Source organism: Triticum aestivum, chromosome 3D (genome assembly GCF_018294505.1).
Source record: "Triticum aestivum cultivar Chinese Spring chromosome 3D, IWGSC CS RefSeq v2.1, whole genome shotgun sequence".
Classification (NCBI taxonomy): Eukaryota; Viridiplantae; Streptophyta; class Magnoliopsida; order Poales; family Poaceae; genus Triticum; species Triticum aestivum.
In genome coordinates, this window is record NC_057802.1 from 70,316,349 (window position 1) to 70,330,435 (window position 14,087).

The 14,087-nt window shown below is 44.5% G+C and overlaps 1 protein-coding gene across 1 annotated transcript; it reads left to right on the plus strand.

Annotated features, from left to right (window-relative positions):
* Positions 1-610: 610 nt before the first annotated feature.
* Positions 611-2,446, plus strand: LOC123074162 (alkane hydroxylase MAH1-like). The gene has a single exon (XM_044497083.1). The coding sequence runs from the start codon at positions 672-674 to the stop codon at positions 2,223-2,225; it is 1,554 nt and encodes a 517-aa protein (XP_044353018.1). The 5' UTR covers positions 611-671; the 3' UTR covers positions 2,226-2,446.
* Positions 2,447-14,087: the final 11,641 nt, after the last annotated feature.

The following is a 14,087-nucleotide window of genomic DNA, read 5'->3' on the forward strand; positions in this document are numbered from 1 at the left end:
GAATAGGACGATGTGATGCCGGGTTCGACACCACACCGCCTCGCCTCCTTCCCCTCATACCAAATCGAGGGAAATGTGAAAAAAGCTATGATCCAATGATAGATGAGTCCCACTTTATGGTAATTTTATGCAAGTTGATTTCCGTTGGATGGACACCAAATCCTATGTGAGTGCAAAAAGACTCATCAAAAGAATATCTTTTTTTTGCGGGTGCATAAAAAAAAAGAATATCAACAATGAACCCGCTTTGGCCATCGCGTGAGTGCAGAAAAGAGGCATCAAGAAGAATGCATCCCGGCATCTACGTTGAAAGAGACGAGGATGTATATGCATGAGGCGATATCCATGGTGGGCCTTTGATGACGTCGACAGGTCGACCGGAGAGGAAGAGATGACGAGAGATTAGGAGGGCAATCAATTCAATTGCACCCTTGAAGTATAGATGGTGATTTCATTGATTCAATTCAATATGGTCTCTTTGGTAGAAACAAGAGATTACTCCTCCTCCTCTCTTCACTTACCACATCATTATCAGCCAAAGTGCACCAAATCTCTACACCTAAACCCAAACACCTCTTCTTTGCACTATATATTAAGCCAAGCTAGCTCTGCAGCTGGATCACTTGTACAAGAACACTTCACCGGCTATAGCGTAAACAAACGCAAAAGAAATGGAGGCCCTGTCATGGTGGGTTCGAGGCTTCCTCGGCAAGTACCCGGAGATCGTTGTGTCGTTCGCTTGCTTCCTGTTCCTGTTGTTCTTCAGGTATCGACGGCGGGACGGGCTGCCCACGAACTGGCCGGTGGTCGGCTCGGTGCCGGCGATCACCGTCAACGCCGGCCGCGTGCACGAGTGGCTCACCGAGTTCCTGCGCGTGGCGCCGGGGATGTCGCACGTCGCCAGGGGCCCATGGGGCTCGCCCGTGGATATCCTTATCACGGCCAACCCGGCGGACGTGGCGCATGTCTTCACGACCAACTTCGGCAACTACCCCAAGGGCGAGGAATTCGCGGCCCTGTTCGACGTGCTCGGCAACGGCATCTTCAACGCCGACGGGGATTCGTGGGCGTTCCAGCGGCGCAAGGCGCACGCGCTGCTCTCGGACGCGAGGTTCCGCGCCGCCGTCGCCGTAAGCACAGCGCGCAAGCTCGACGGGGGGCTCGTGCCGCTCCTCGACGGCATCGCTGCCGGCGCCTCGGTCGTCGACCTGCAGGACGTGTTCATGCGCCTGACGTTCGACCTCACGGCGATGTTCATATTCGGTACGGATCCCGGCTGCCTGGCCGCTGACTTCCCGCGAGTGCCATTCGCCGCGGCCATGGACGAGGCCGAGGCGGTGCTGTTCTACAGGCACGTGACGCCCACTGCCTGGCGGAGGCTCCAGACCTACCTAAACATCGGCCATCACAAGAAGATGACCAAGGCTCAGCAGGTGCTCGACGCGTCTATCGCCGAGTTCGTCTCGCTACGGCGAGAGCGCGCGGCCAGTGCCGACGCCAACGCCGATGGAAGCGACGACGCCGCTGATCTTCTCACGTTGTACATGGCATGCCAAGACGAGCTAGGCAAGGACGGAAACGATTTCGATCGGTTCTTGCGCGACACGACGCTGAACCTCATGATCGCCGGCCGCGACACGACGAGCTCCGCCCTGACATGGTTCTTCTGGCTGCTCACCAACCACCCCGACGTGGAGGCCAAGATCCTCGCCGAGCTCCGTGAGAACCTGTCGTCCGGCGGCCACCCCAGCGCCGCCGATCTGAAGCGGCTGGTGTACCTGCACGCGGCCCTCTCGGAGTCGCTCCGGCTGTACCCACCGGTGCCGTTCGAGCACAAGGCGGGAGCGCGGCCAGACACGCTGCCGAGCGGGCCGGCCGTGCGGCCTACGAGGAGGGTGATCGTGTCGTTCTACTCGATGGGACGCATGGAGTCGGTGTGGGGCAAGGACTGCCTGGAGTTCCGGCCGGAGCGGTGGCTGACGGCGGCGGGGCGGCTCCGGCACGAGCCGTCGTACAAGTTCGTGGCGTTCAACGTGGGGCCCCGTACGTGCCTGGGCAAGGACCTGGCGTTCACGCAGATGAAGGCCGTGGTCGCCGCCGTCCTGCCGCGGTTCAGGGTGGAGGTCGCCCCCGGTGCCGTGGTGAGGCCCAAGCTGTCCATCATACTCCACATGAAGGACGGGCTCAAGGTGAGGGTTTACAAGAGGCAAGACGATGCCCGCTAGGCCTACGTACATACCTATACCGATGCTCGCACAAAATGTACTACTACATATTGTGGTGTATGTTGTATCTCCTGATTTGTGAGGTTATTGTTTGTTTTTGTGTGTGTGTGTGTAAATATGTATAACGAATGATGTGTATACAAAGGATAAAAAATACATGTATATACAAAGGAATATATGAAAATAAGAAGGGGAAAAGGAAGTAAAGAAAATGGTTGGAACAGAGTGGCGTCGAATAATGATCTCGTGCACAGATTGATCAACTGGGATATGAATGCATGCATGTGCAGTGCAACTGAAAGCTAGACTTGTAGCGTGTGCTTCTCAACGGCACTCCGATTGAGGAGGAGGCGTCCGAGGTGGGTGGCATCGGGACCGAGCGACGCGCGGGATATACGTACTCCCTCCGTTCCGAATTACTTGTCGCATGTATGGATATATCTAGATGTATTTTAGTTTTAGATACGTCCATTTCTGCGACGAGTAATTTGAAACGGAGGGAGTAGTTATGTGCAAATTAAGAGAGAAGCCAAACAGCACTAGCCACAGTGGGAATAACTTAAGTAGTAACATAACGCACCCCAAAAAATATATGCTTATGTGCCAAGGAGTTAATGAGGACAGAGGTGCTTGTAGTAACATAATACGTTACCGTAACATAATGCAACCCAATGCAAAATGAGTCTACAACCTAATAAATGAATGTTTGCATGACACTACACTTATGTTACTACCATCATAGTGGGTAGTAACATAGACTAGTAACATATGCATGTTACTAGTCCAAGTTACTTCCCACTATGACTAGCCTAAGGCCCTGTTTGTTTGGGCTTTTGCTTCTTCTTTTGCAGCTTTTTCATTTTGGCCAAAAAAACCATAAAAGCTTCTAAATAAGTGTTTTTGAAGCTTTTACGGCTTTTGATCTCAAATAGGTTATATTGATTCATCAAAAGCCAAAAAAGCTCCAAAAGCACCTACTTAAAAGCTTTTACGGTTTTTTGGCCAAAATGAAAAGGCCGCAAAAGCAGAAGTAAAAGCCCAAACAAACAGGGCCTAAGACTCACACGAGTCATGCATCTCTTATGTAGAGCACGTCCGTGCATGGTGTAGCAGCTTTGAGCCTTTGATTGATCAGCTCAGCTGGATTGCTTGGTTTGGTTTGGCTTCTCACTGCTTCTTCAAGTACGAAAATTCTATATTTACTCTGTTTTTATTTACTCTGCATATTAGACTTGACTGAAGTTTTATAAAAAACAATATAAATATTTATCATAACAAATCTATATGATGTGAAAGTAAATTCAATAATAAACGTATGCACACGAGTCATGCATCTCTTATGTAGAGCACGTCCGTGCATGGTGTAGCAGCTTTGAGCCTTTGATTGATCAGCTCAGCTGGATTGCTTGGTTTGGTTTGGCTTCTCACTGCTTCTTCAAGTACGAAAATTCTATATTTACTCTGTTTTTATTTACTCTGCATATTAGACTTGACTGAAGTTTTATAAAAAACAATATAAATATTTATCATAACAAATCTATATGATGTGAAAGTACATTCAATAATAAATCTAATGGTATTGATTTGTTATTGTATATATTTATTTTGTTTAAAAACTTTGTCAAAGTTTATAAAGTTTAATTTTGACCCAATCTAATACGCAGACGAACTAAAAACAGAGTGAGTACCTACTAACAACCTACGTAACCTTTCATAAACTCTCTTCTCTCCCCAAAAAAATAAGACAAGAATTTACCTGGAGTGAGGCCCAGCCGCTAATTCTGGCCTAATTACTTTGTTCCACCTCAGCTCGTAAGATAAATTACCTACAAACTGTACGTAGGTGTAGCAAAGCTCGATCAGCTCCTTGCTCAACACAGCATATACGTATGCATGCATGTATATGAGAAAAAATATATTTATTTGATCCATTAGTTATATCACCACCAAAGTAAATGCCGCTTGGGTGATCGGCGCCGTTGCCACAATGAACAACGCGCCTCAGACGAGGGTTAGGATTTTGAAGTAGTTTTTAGATCTAGTTTGCCTTGTGAAACATGAAAACTATCTACGAACGTCACGTAGCTCGCATGGTCCCGTGTCCATCGGGAATTTTAGGACATACCGTTAAATGACCGGCGTCCGATTGAATGTTGGCAGACACGTCCGAGCGTGTCCACAAACATTTGAAAGCGTTTGTTTGATGGAGATGTCTAAGGGGCGTCGACGACTAGAGAATGCTTTGGCACCCTGGTGCACCTGGTGTATTTCGACCTACATTGGCCCACTTAGAAATTTTGGAAAGAAAACATCTAACAAGCATAGCATGGATATGTGAGAGGATTTGAGGCATGCATGTGCGAGGGAACCGAGCCCCTCGCGCGTGCTTTTTGTTTTGGCATCTGATTTTTAATCCTGCATATTTTTTTGTTTTAGTCAAAATTTATGACGTTTGACTTTAGACAAATCTTATATGCGGACTAAAAAGGACATGATGAAGTACTACACTGCCCTACTACACGTACAACACAAATAGAATAGATACCAAACATGTACTAGTATTTCTATTCTCCATTTATTACACACTAGTCCATCACGTAGACGCATAAGGCTGGCTGTAACGGTAGTATGATAGCTAGTATTATGCATGCCAACTAGACAATTTTGATGATGTGTCATAGAATTAAATGAAGAAAGAGAGGGTTGAGAGGGTGCTTGGATCCAAGTGACTTATTTTAGTCTGACTAAAAATAGTCTATTTAAGAGGCTAAAGTTCCACCCCTGACTAAAGAGGGGCTAAAACTAGTCTTGAGACTAAAAAAAATTAGTCAGGGGTACCCCTACTAAAATGTGAATTAGTCCTCTCTCTCCTCATTTAACTCCTCTCCTTTAACATAGGCGAGTTCTGGATTGAAGAGTTTGGAGGATAATAAATGCTCATTAACTTGATTTTAGTCTCTTTAGTATTTAGATCCAAGCATGGATGAGGCTAGCAAGTTTTAGTCCCACTACTTTTAGTCATGGGACTAAAACGTATCCAAGCACCCTCTCTTAGAGCCATGCATGGCAATAAATAACGTACTACATAATACTAATATATGATACTATATATTAGAGCATGGTTAATAATGTAGCCGACTGTTGGCTATAAGGAGATGCCACCTCACTTAGAGCCATCATGAAAAATACTCATATAATAGGTTGGCTCTTAGAATGGCTATTAGGTTGGCTGTAAGCATTTAATATTTGCATGAGCAAGGTATATGATTGGAAGAGAGTTGCATGCATACTATTTTTTCTTGATCTACGTGGTATAGCCGGGCTGTAGAATAAGAGCCCGCTTCACTCTCTCTCCTCTCTTCTCACTCCTTCAAGTAGGATTTTAGTGACATGGCAAGTCTTATAGCCTGCTGACTAGGCCTTGTTAAACTTGCTCTTAGGAAGGTAGTAGTATCATACACTAGTATCATATGATACTAGTATATGATACTCTTCATTACAACCAGCCTAATATGCATGCATGCATATGCATGAAAAAGAATAATTAACTATAATACGAAGGGCCGACGGCACATCAACCGTGATACCCTAACCCCTGATGCATGTATCTACAAGATGACACCAATGCATCCCCCGCAATGTCGAAGAGATCATGCATTGGAGGAGGGAAGAACCGGAGAGCATGAAAAAGAATAATTGACTATAATGCGAAGGTTCTCCTCCATCACCTCGGATGGGTTGGCGTGGGGGAAAATATCTTCTTTTTTAATTTCTGGACCGTGTCTATAAATCATATATTGCTGGTTTGCTAGGAAAAGGCGAAGCACACCGTTCATCAAGCCTAACACTCGTAACCGCAGGAAATACACTATTAACTGGGGCTCGGACAAAGATTCGGTAATCCGATGGCAATACTGCAGAACACCTTGGATTGATATGTCCCAAAAGGCGTTAATTCTTGCACCTGCCTCTTGGTGAATTTCATGTTGGTGACTTCTTCGTTTTTATGCCTTCCAAATAGCATATAAAAATACTATAATACTATGTCGCGTCGTCAACCGAGATCGGACCCTCCTCCGCTGGCTGCTACTCCTCCTCCTCCTGGACCGCCGAGAGAACCATGTGGTCGTCCTCCTCCTCCTTCTCGCTTGTCTTTAGAGAACTTGAAGGTTGGCCTGCTGTAATGCAGGTCAGGTGTCGGACGTCCGCGGTGAGGACCCCTCGATGCGACGCTTCGGCGGAAGCATCACGTTGTAGGTGATTTTCTCCTAGACCATGGCAACGGCGGACAACGGGGAGATCGGCTATGAGTAGCGGTGGTAATGAAAGTGTGGGCAAGGGAAAAAAAATGGGACGCGTACGATTTAGGGTGGGGTGGGAGGGAACAGTCGGCTTTAAAGCCAGAGTAGGTTCCTCGGACAGAGCAGCAGCCGGCGGGGCATGAATGTGTAGGTGGGGAGCCAATGTGCCTCATTGAATGTGGAGAGTAGTGTGAAACCTTAAGCATCGGGAAGGGTTTGGGGTGGAACCAGGGCGTCGGAATCCGACATGGTGGATGTCTGGACTCCCCTAGACCACCCCGGATTTGAGGTTGGACTGGGGTAGATCGAACGTTCGATCTGGTCCAACTCAAATGAACGGCCGTGTTGGAGGCCTAAAACTGTCCGAACATATAGAAAAAAGAATGGATGAAGATGCTCTTAGTAGCGCAACTCTGATCTTCATTTCTAAAGATTCGTCAATGTTAATAACCATCCAATTAACATCTAGAGCCATACATATACAAAAAGGATAAAAGGTCTTGGTCAGATGGCTGTAAAACCGATTATTTAGTATTGTGATGAATACTCGTAATCTTATTTGTCCCACCCGCTTTATATTCTAGCTTTGTTGAGCTCACATTTTTTTTCTATTTTATGGCTAATTACTACTAATTTTCACATCACATTATAAAAATAATCACAACACACTTCAATGCAGCAACCGCAAAATGGGCCATAGAAAGAGTTATTTCTAATTTGAATACTATTATTTTTGTACCAACTTGCACCATGATCAACAATTAGCATAGTTCTGCACACATTTTATAACAACACTCTGACTGTAACGTTATACAGTACTGATGGATTCTCATCCAGAAGAGTCGCTTCTCCAAACCACTCTATCTTCTGTACAGTAACCAACGGTATCAACCAATTAAGCAGATCACACATTGGTGGCAGCTCAATCTATACACACGTACAGTACCAGTGGTTGCTATATGTCTGTCTTTCTTCAATATGTTTGATCAAATTAAAGGCACCAGACGCTAGCCGATAACATTTCGAATTATTATCTTCTGCAATGTGTCTACGTGCGCATGCAACTGCTCGCACAATCCCATTCAGATAGCTTACGTAAAGCTAGTTAGGCGACTGCGATTTGGCGAAGGGTGCAATCGTAAGCTACATAAATACGAAAACAGCCTGCATATGATTTGATCGATCAGACGTAGATGGCTCATTCATAAAATGTGAATATATATGTGATTCAGGCGAGTACACGACGCTGGGACTTTGGGAGGGCTTGGCCATCGAGCGAACTAACTTGGTGGTTTTATCCATGAGGGGGCACGTCCTCCACGCATGGGCATAAGAACCCACTTTTAAAAATTGCATTTTAAAGACATTTTGAAATGTCAAAAAAAATCAAAAGAAACTTTCACTCATACATCTTCGTAATATGTGTGCGTGGCACAAAGTTGTGAGAAAAATCTTTTTTTTGCTTTGCTCCGCAAAGAAGACAAATTTCAGTACTTCTAAATAGCGTTCCACGACACATTATTTATTTATTGTCTTTTTTTGCACAGGCCAAAGAAAAAATTATTTTCACGAAACTTTCTGCGTGCACAAGAATGTGAAGATGTATGTGTGAGACTTTTTTCATAGTTTTTTGGCATTTAGAAATAAGTTTTTGAAAGTGGGCTCATATGCCCATGGGTCCATTCATGCACTTCTCTTTTATGCATGTTGTATACATGCACTATGCTTTTCTAGACTTCGTCATATCAATGGCATCGTCAGCGTCCCTATTGCTTCTTAGAGTAGTGGCAACTTTTGTTCCTCCGAGCCTACATGCTCTGTCCGGGCTGAGAGCCCTGTAATAAACTGGACCTTTAACTGTTTCTATTTCTTGTTTTTTGTGGATCATATGTGTTCTGCCTGTGTAAGGGCTTTGTTAATTTAAAATTGGACGCCTCTGGCGTCTTTGTTCTAAAGAAAAGTGAGCCAATCTAGATCAAGTGCACCGGGTGCACCAGGGCACCACTCGCATTCTCTAGCCGTCGACGTCCCTTGGAGATATCAGCCTCTCAGGCATCTCCAATGTGGAGCAGATATACATTTTTAAATGTTCGTGAAGACGTTCAAACATGTCTAAAAACATTCAGACGGGCGTCGATCATCCAACATTATCCCCTACAAATCTCGGCGAAACCCGGACCATGCAAGCTATGCAACATTGGTAGATAGGTTTTGTTTTCACATTTTTAAAATGCACACTACATCTAAACACTACATCTAAATCCTAACCCTCGCCGTCGGTGATCAGGCCGATAACCTCAACGCTCATTGGTGGCGGGCTGAATCCATGGCATCTCGGCATACCCGGAGGCCACGGATGAGCGGCGGCCTCATCATCCTCCTTATCGGTTGTGTCATCCGCGAAAACTATAGCTCGCCGCATGTCCTCGATGTAGATCCAGCGCTCGTGCTCAATTGTGGGCACTCTACACGCACACGTAGACTGCCCGGTTCTCGACGACGAGGTTCAGATCTGTGAGGAGCGCCACCACGGCTAAGGCATCCGCGTGCTCCTCATCGAATTATGCCTCGCCACGTAGTGCTCCTCCATGGAGAAGGGGGACATCTTCCCCTTCGGTCGCGACACCAGCCACCTCGCCTCTGTCGGCCACGTCATCAACTGAGATCAACTCCTCCTTCGTTGGCTGTTGTTCCTCCTCCTGGACCGCCAAGAGCACCTTGGGGTAGTCCTCGTCCTCCTACTCGCTCGTATTCAGATAACTTGAAAATTGGCATGCTGTATTGCAGGTCATGTGTCGGACGTCCACGGTGAGGACCCCTTAGCGTGATGCTTCGGCCGGAGCATCATGTTATAGGTGATTTGCTTCCAGACCATGGCGACGGCGGACAACGGGGAGATCGACTTCGAGTAGCGGGGTAACAAAAGTGTGGGAAAAAATATGATGTGTACGATTGGGGGGTGGGGGCAGCCGACTTCAAAGCCGGAGTAGGTTCCTCGGACAGAGGAGCAGCCAACGGGGCATGAATGCAGATAGGTGGGGAGCAATGATCCCTGGATTTTTTATTAATAGTAACTAATAATTCAATAATTACGAAAGTAATAAAGGGACGTCGCCCACCTTCATCTCCCCACCTACCACGCCGGCCCTGGCCTCCGGCTTATCCCGACCACCCACCTTCCCATGGACCGCCTTGGCCTCCGTGTCATCGCCCACATCCTCAGGACCGCCTCAACCTCCGGCGCATCCCAGACGCCCACATCCCACGGCTGCCCCCGACATCCTCACGGCCAAAGTGGTTCGATAGAGGACGTCGTTGCGGCAGCATCGGCAAGCCGGATGGAGGTGGTCGTCCATCTCTCTTCTCTCCACTGCTTCTCTGTACGTCGTCCCAACCATTGATAGCAGCGTGGATTGTCGCAGGGTGCTACACTATAATTTTTCCTCATAGAAAGTACTCCGGCCATGCATTCTGCTAATCTCCAATTAAACAGTACTCCGACCAGGAATTCTGCTAGTCTCCAATTGATGATTTCAGTGTATATGCTTTCAGAAACAGTACAGGGAGTAGATGCTTTCAAATTACTTCTTATTAATGATTTACTATTTGTCTCATATTATGGTTAATAGATTCATATGACAGTAACATCTATGAAATGATAAAAATTAGTTCTATAGCTTTCATAAAAGGTATTGTGCACCGAACCAAACTAATATAAATTTCAGAACTGTTATGAAATAACCTAGTACTTGAGTAGTTGAGCATAATTTATTCATATGCTATATTGTTGTAGCTTTACAGATTTCACTGACTGCCTAGGCATAGCTAAAACCATTGAATTGTTTGAGCTTTATTTATGAGTGTAGTAATGTGAAGAATAAATTGAAATGACTGCTTTGATATTTCACTTCAACATCTTACTCGTTCTTTTTATGTTGTAACGGGGTCTTCAAATGGATATAGATGGATGTTTTAGTGATTTGTTATGGATGCCTCACAGCCAGCACAACATATCCAAAACTTAGGAAAATGTGAGTATCCTTTAAATTCGCGTCTGTTAGACTTAGTGGTCAACTAAAGACTAATTGTAGTGTGTATTGATGCAGCCTAACATTTGCTTGAATGTACGGTGTCACTGTGTTGGTATCCCATTTGATCCTCTATGTACATAAACTTTAGAGAACCTTGGTTTTTATCAGATTGCCAAGATGAGGAAAATCATTGTCGACAAATATTTGATATCAGCATTGATGGAGCGTTGGCGACCTGAGACAAATAGTTTTCACCTACTTGTTGGAGAAATGACTATTACGTTACAGTAAACCACTTGTTGGCAAAGCTGATGCACAATGGTCAAAATTAGTTGAGATGTTGCTTGGGATTCCCGTGGATGAACAACACATGAAACAAAAGAAAAGGCGAAAAGGTGATGACAATATTGTTGTGAGGAATTCACAATACTCTCTAAATTTGGGTAAACTGCGGGATCGCTTCATTGTGTTGTTGGATAATCCAATGGACAAGGAGATTAATTGGCATGCTTGAGCACTTGTTCTAGAGATTCTTGGCTCCATAGTCTTTACGGATACATCTAGAGATGGAGTGCCAGCTATGTATCTCCAATTTATGCATGATTTAGGACAACTAACAGAGTATAATTGGGGAGCAGCTGCTCTTGCTCTGCTGTATAGACAATTGAGCATGGGTGCTGAGAAGAAGAGACTAGAAATTTCAGGGCCTTTATTGATGCTACAGTTATGGTCTTGGTCCCGTTTGCCACTTGGTTGCTCTAAAGTTATTTTTGAGAAGCCCAAAGAAGGAGAGGAACCTGGTGAAGAGGAAGCACACTTGAGTTATAACCCTATTTTTGGAGCAAAGTGGTGTGTTGCACATGTGTTTGATGTCCCTCATAATGTCGGTATTGTATTTTTCTCACCAAATTGTTACTCATCATTTATGTTATGACAAACGATTTTATTAACTTGCAATCAAATATATAGGTACTTAATATTATCGAAATCAGATTGATTTTCAGCTATGCCTAGGCAGTCAGTGAAATCAGTAAAGCTAGAGCAATATAGCATATGAATCAATTATGCTCAACTACTCAAGTACTAGGTTATTTCTTCATAACAGTTCTGAAATTGAAATTTATATTAGTTTGGTTCGATGCAAAATACCTTTTATGAAAGCTATAGAACTAATTTATATCATTTCATAGATGTTACTGTCATATGAATCTATTAACCAGAACATGGGACAAATAGTAAATCATTAATAAGAAGTAATTTGAAAGCATCTACTCCCTGTACTGTTTCTGAAAGCATCTACACTGAAATCATCCATTGGAGACTACCAGAATTCATGGCCGGAGTACTGTTTAATTGGGGACTAGCAGAATGTGTGGCCGGAGTACCTTCTATGAGGAAAAACTACAGTGTACCACCCTGTGACAATCCACGATGCTATCAATGGTTGGGACGACATACGGAGAAGCAGTGAGAAGACAGATGGACGAGCACCTTTGTCTGACTTGTTGATGCTGCCGCAGCGGCATCCTCTACCCAAACCCTTTTGTGGTGAGGATGTCGGGGACAGCCGTGAGGATATGGGCGTCGGGGATGCGCCGGAGGTCGGGGCAGTCGTGAGGATGTGGGGGATGATGCGGAGGCCGAGGTGGTCCATGGGAAGGTGGGTGGGCGGGATGAGCTGGAGGCCAGTGCCGGCGTGGTAGGCGGGGAGATGAAGGTGGGCAATGGGGACGAGATGGATGCGGCATCCGCCAGCACTATCTGGTTCAGGGAGTCGGGGCTAGACCTAATCAAATGGTGGATGCTAGCAAAAGTAGCGTTCAGGCTGGGACGTTATTTGCATCAGCGTCCATGTTGGGACGTTGTTGTCCACCACGTTCTTACTAGTTTTTTTCACTAGCCCTTTATTACTTTTGTAATTACTGAATTATTAGTTACTACTCCCTCCTTCCCATAATGTTAGGCATATTAGTTTCTACACCAAAATTAGCGTAGGTTTACTTGAGCGATCCAATCTCAAATGAAGAGGACGCTCTGAGCTAACCGAACTATAGACCTAGCCAGCAATTTGTTTTCGTTTCCAGAAAAATAGGGATCGTTAGTAATGGCCGTAACTGAATGAGAGATAAAGGCACGTGTGTCTTAGATTATGGGATTGCATGAAAATCTTATACGCCTAAGATTTTGGGAAGGAGGGAGTATTAATAAAAAAATTGGCAATTTTTGCATTGAACATTTGTGTAACAATTTTAGAATGCAGATTGAGCCGACATTTCCTATTTAGCGCTGCAGGCGTCCGTTACAATGCAATTTGCAAACGGGCGCCTGCAGCAGTCCAAGCTGGGCCGGCCCACTCTAATTTTGCGGAAACGTTAAAAAGTGAGAGAACTGGGAATCGAACCCACGCCGGACTCGTTAAGACATCGCGCTTGTTGTGTGCTAAGTTCAGTCGCTCTTTCTTTTTATTTTGTTTCTTCTGGTTCGCGAATTCTTGACAGTTTTATTCGTTTTTCCCTTTTTTTTCTTTCTTTTTTTAATGCGTGATTTTTTGAAAGAATGTCATGTTTTTTAAATCATTGTACTTTTTCAGATTACATGAACTTTATTCACATTCGATGAACTTTTTCTGAATTCGATGAACTTTTTTCAGATTACGTGAACTTTTTTCAAATTCGATGAACAATTTTTTTAAAATCGATGAACTTTTTCCAGATTACATGAACTTTTTTTCAAATTTGGCGAACTTTTTCTGAATTCGATGAACTTTTTTTAAAATTTGATGAACATTTTTCATATTACATGAACTCTTTTCAAATTCGATGAACTTTTTTAAATTCGATGAACTTTTTTAAATACGATGAACTTTTTTTGAATTTGATGAAATTTTTTCGAATTCAATGAATCTTTTTCAAAACCGATGAACTTTTTTCGAATCTAATGAACTTTTTTTGAATTCGATGAACTTTTTTTCGAATCCGATGAACTTTTCTTCGAATTTGGTGAACTTTTTTTGAATTCAATGAACTTTTTTTAAAAATCGATGAACCTTTTTCATTTTGTTGAACTTTGCTTAAAATTTGATGAACTTTTTTTCGAATTTACGTTTTCTTTTTTGAGATAATTTATATTGAGTATATATTAATGTTTTACTGCACGAAAAGGTTAACTAGAACTATTTTCTTGTAGAAGACAACAAACTTAGTTTGTTCTGGTGGTTAGTGTGGTGCACTCGCAACAAAGCGATCCAGAGTTTGAATCCCCAGCTATCCTCAGGTTTTATTGCTTTTTAACTTCAAAAGCGATTGAGTGCAAGCGCGGGTTGGGCCGGCCCATGCCAGCGACGCTGCAGGCGCCAGCTCGTTAACGGGCGCCTGCAGCGCTGACTAGGAGCTCCCGATTGAGCTGTACCCAGGCCCAAGGTGTGGAATGTTTTTCTTCCACCTACCTATAGGTTTTGTACAGGGCCCAGATGCAACAGCCCAACACGGCCTAGGCCCCAGGCACAAAGGGCCCAGTCAACGTGTCGACCT

Bases quoted from the DNA above. Each gene is read 5' to 3' on its own strand.
- LOC123074162 (XM_044497083.1), top strand. From the start codon at position 672: ATGGAGGCCCTGTCATGGTGGGTTCGAGGCTTCCTCGGCAAGTACCCG.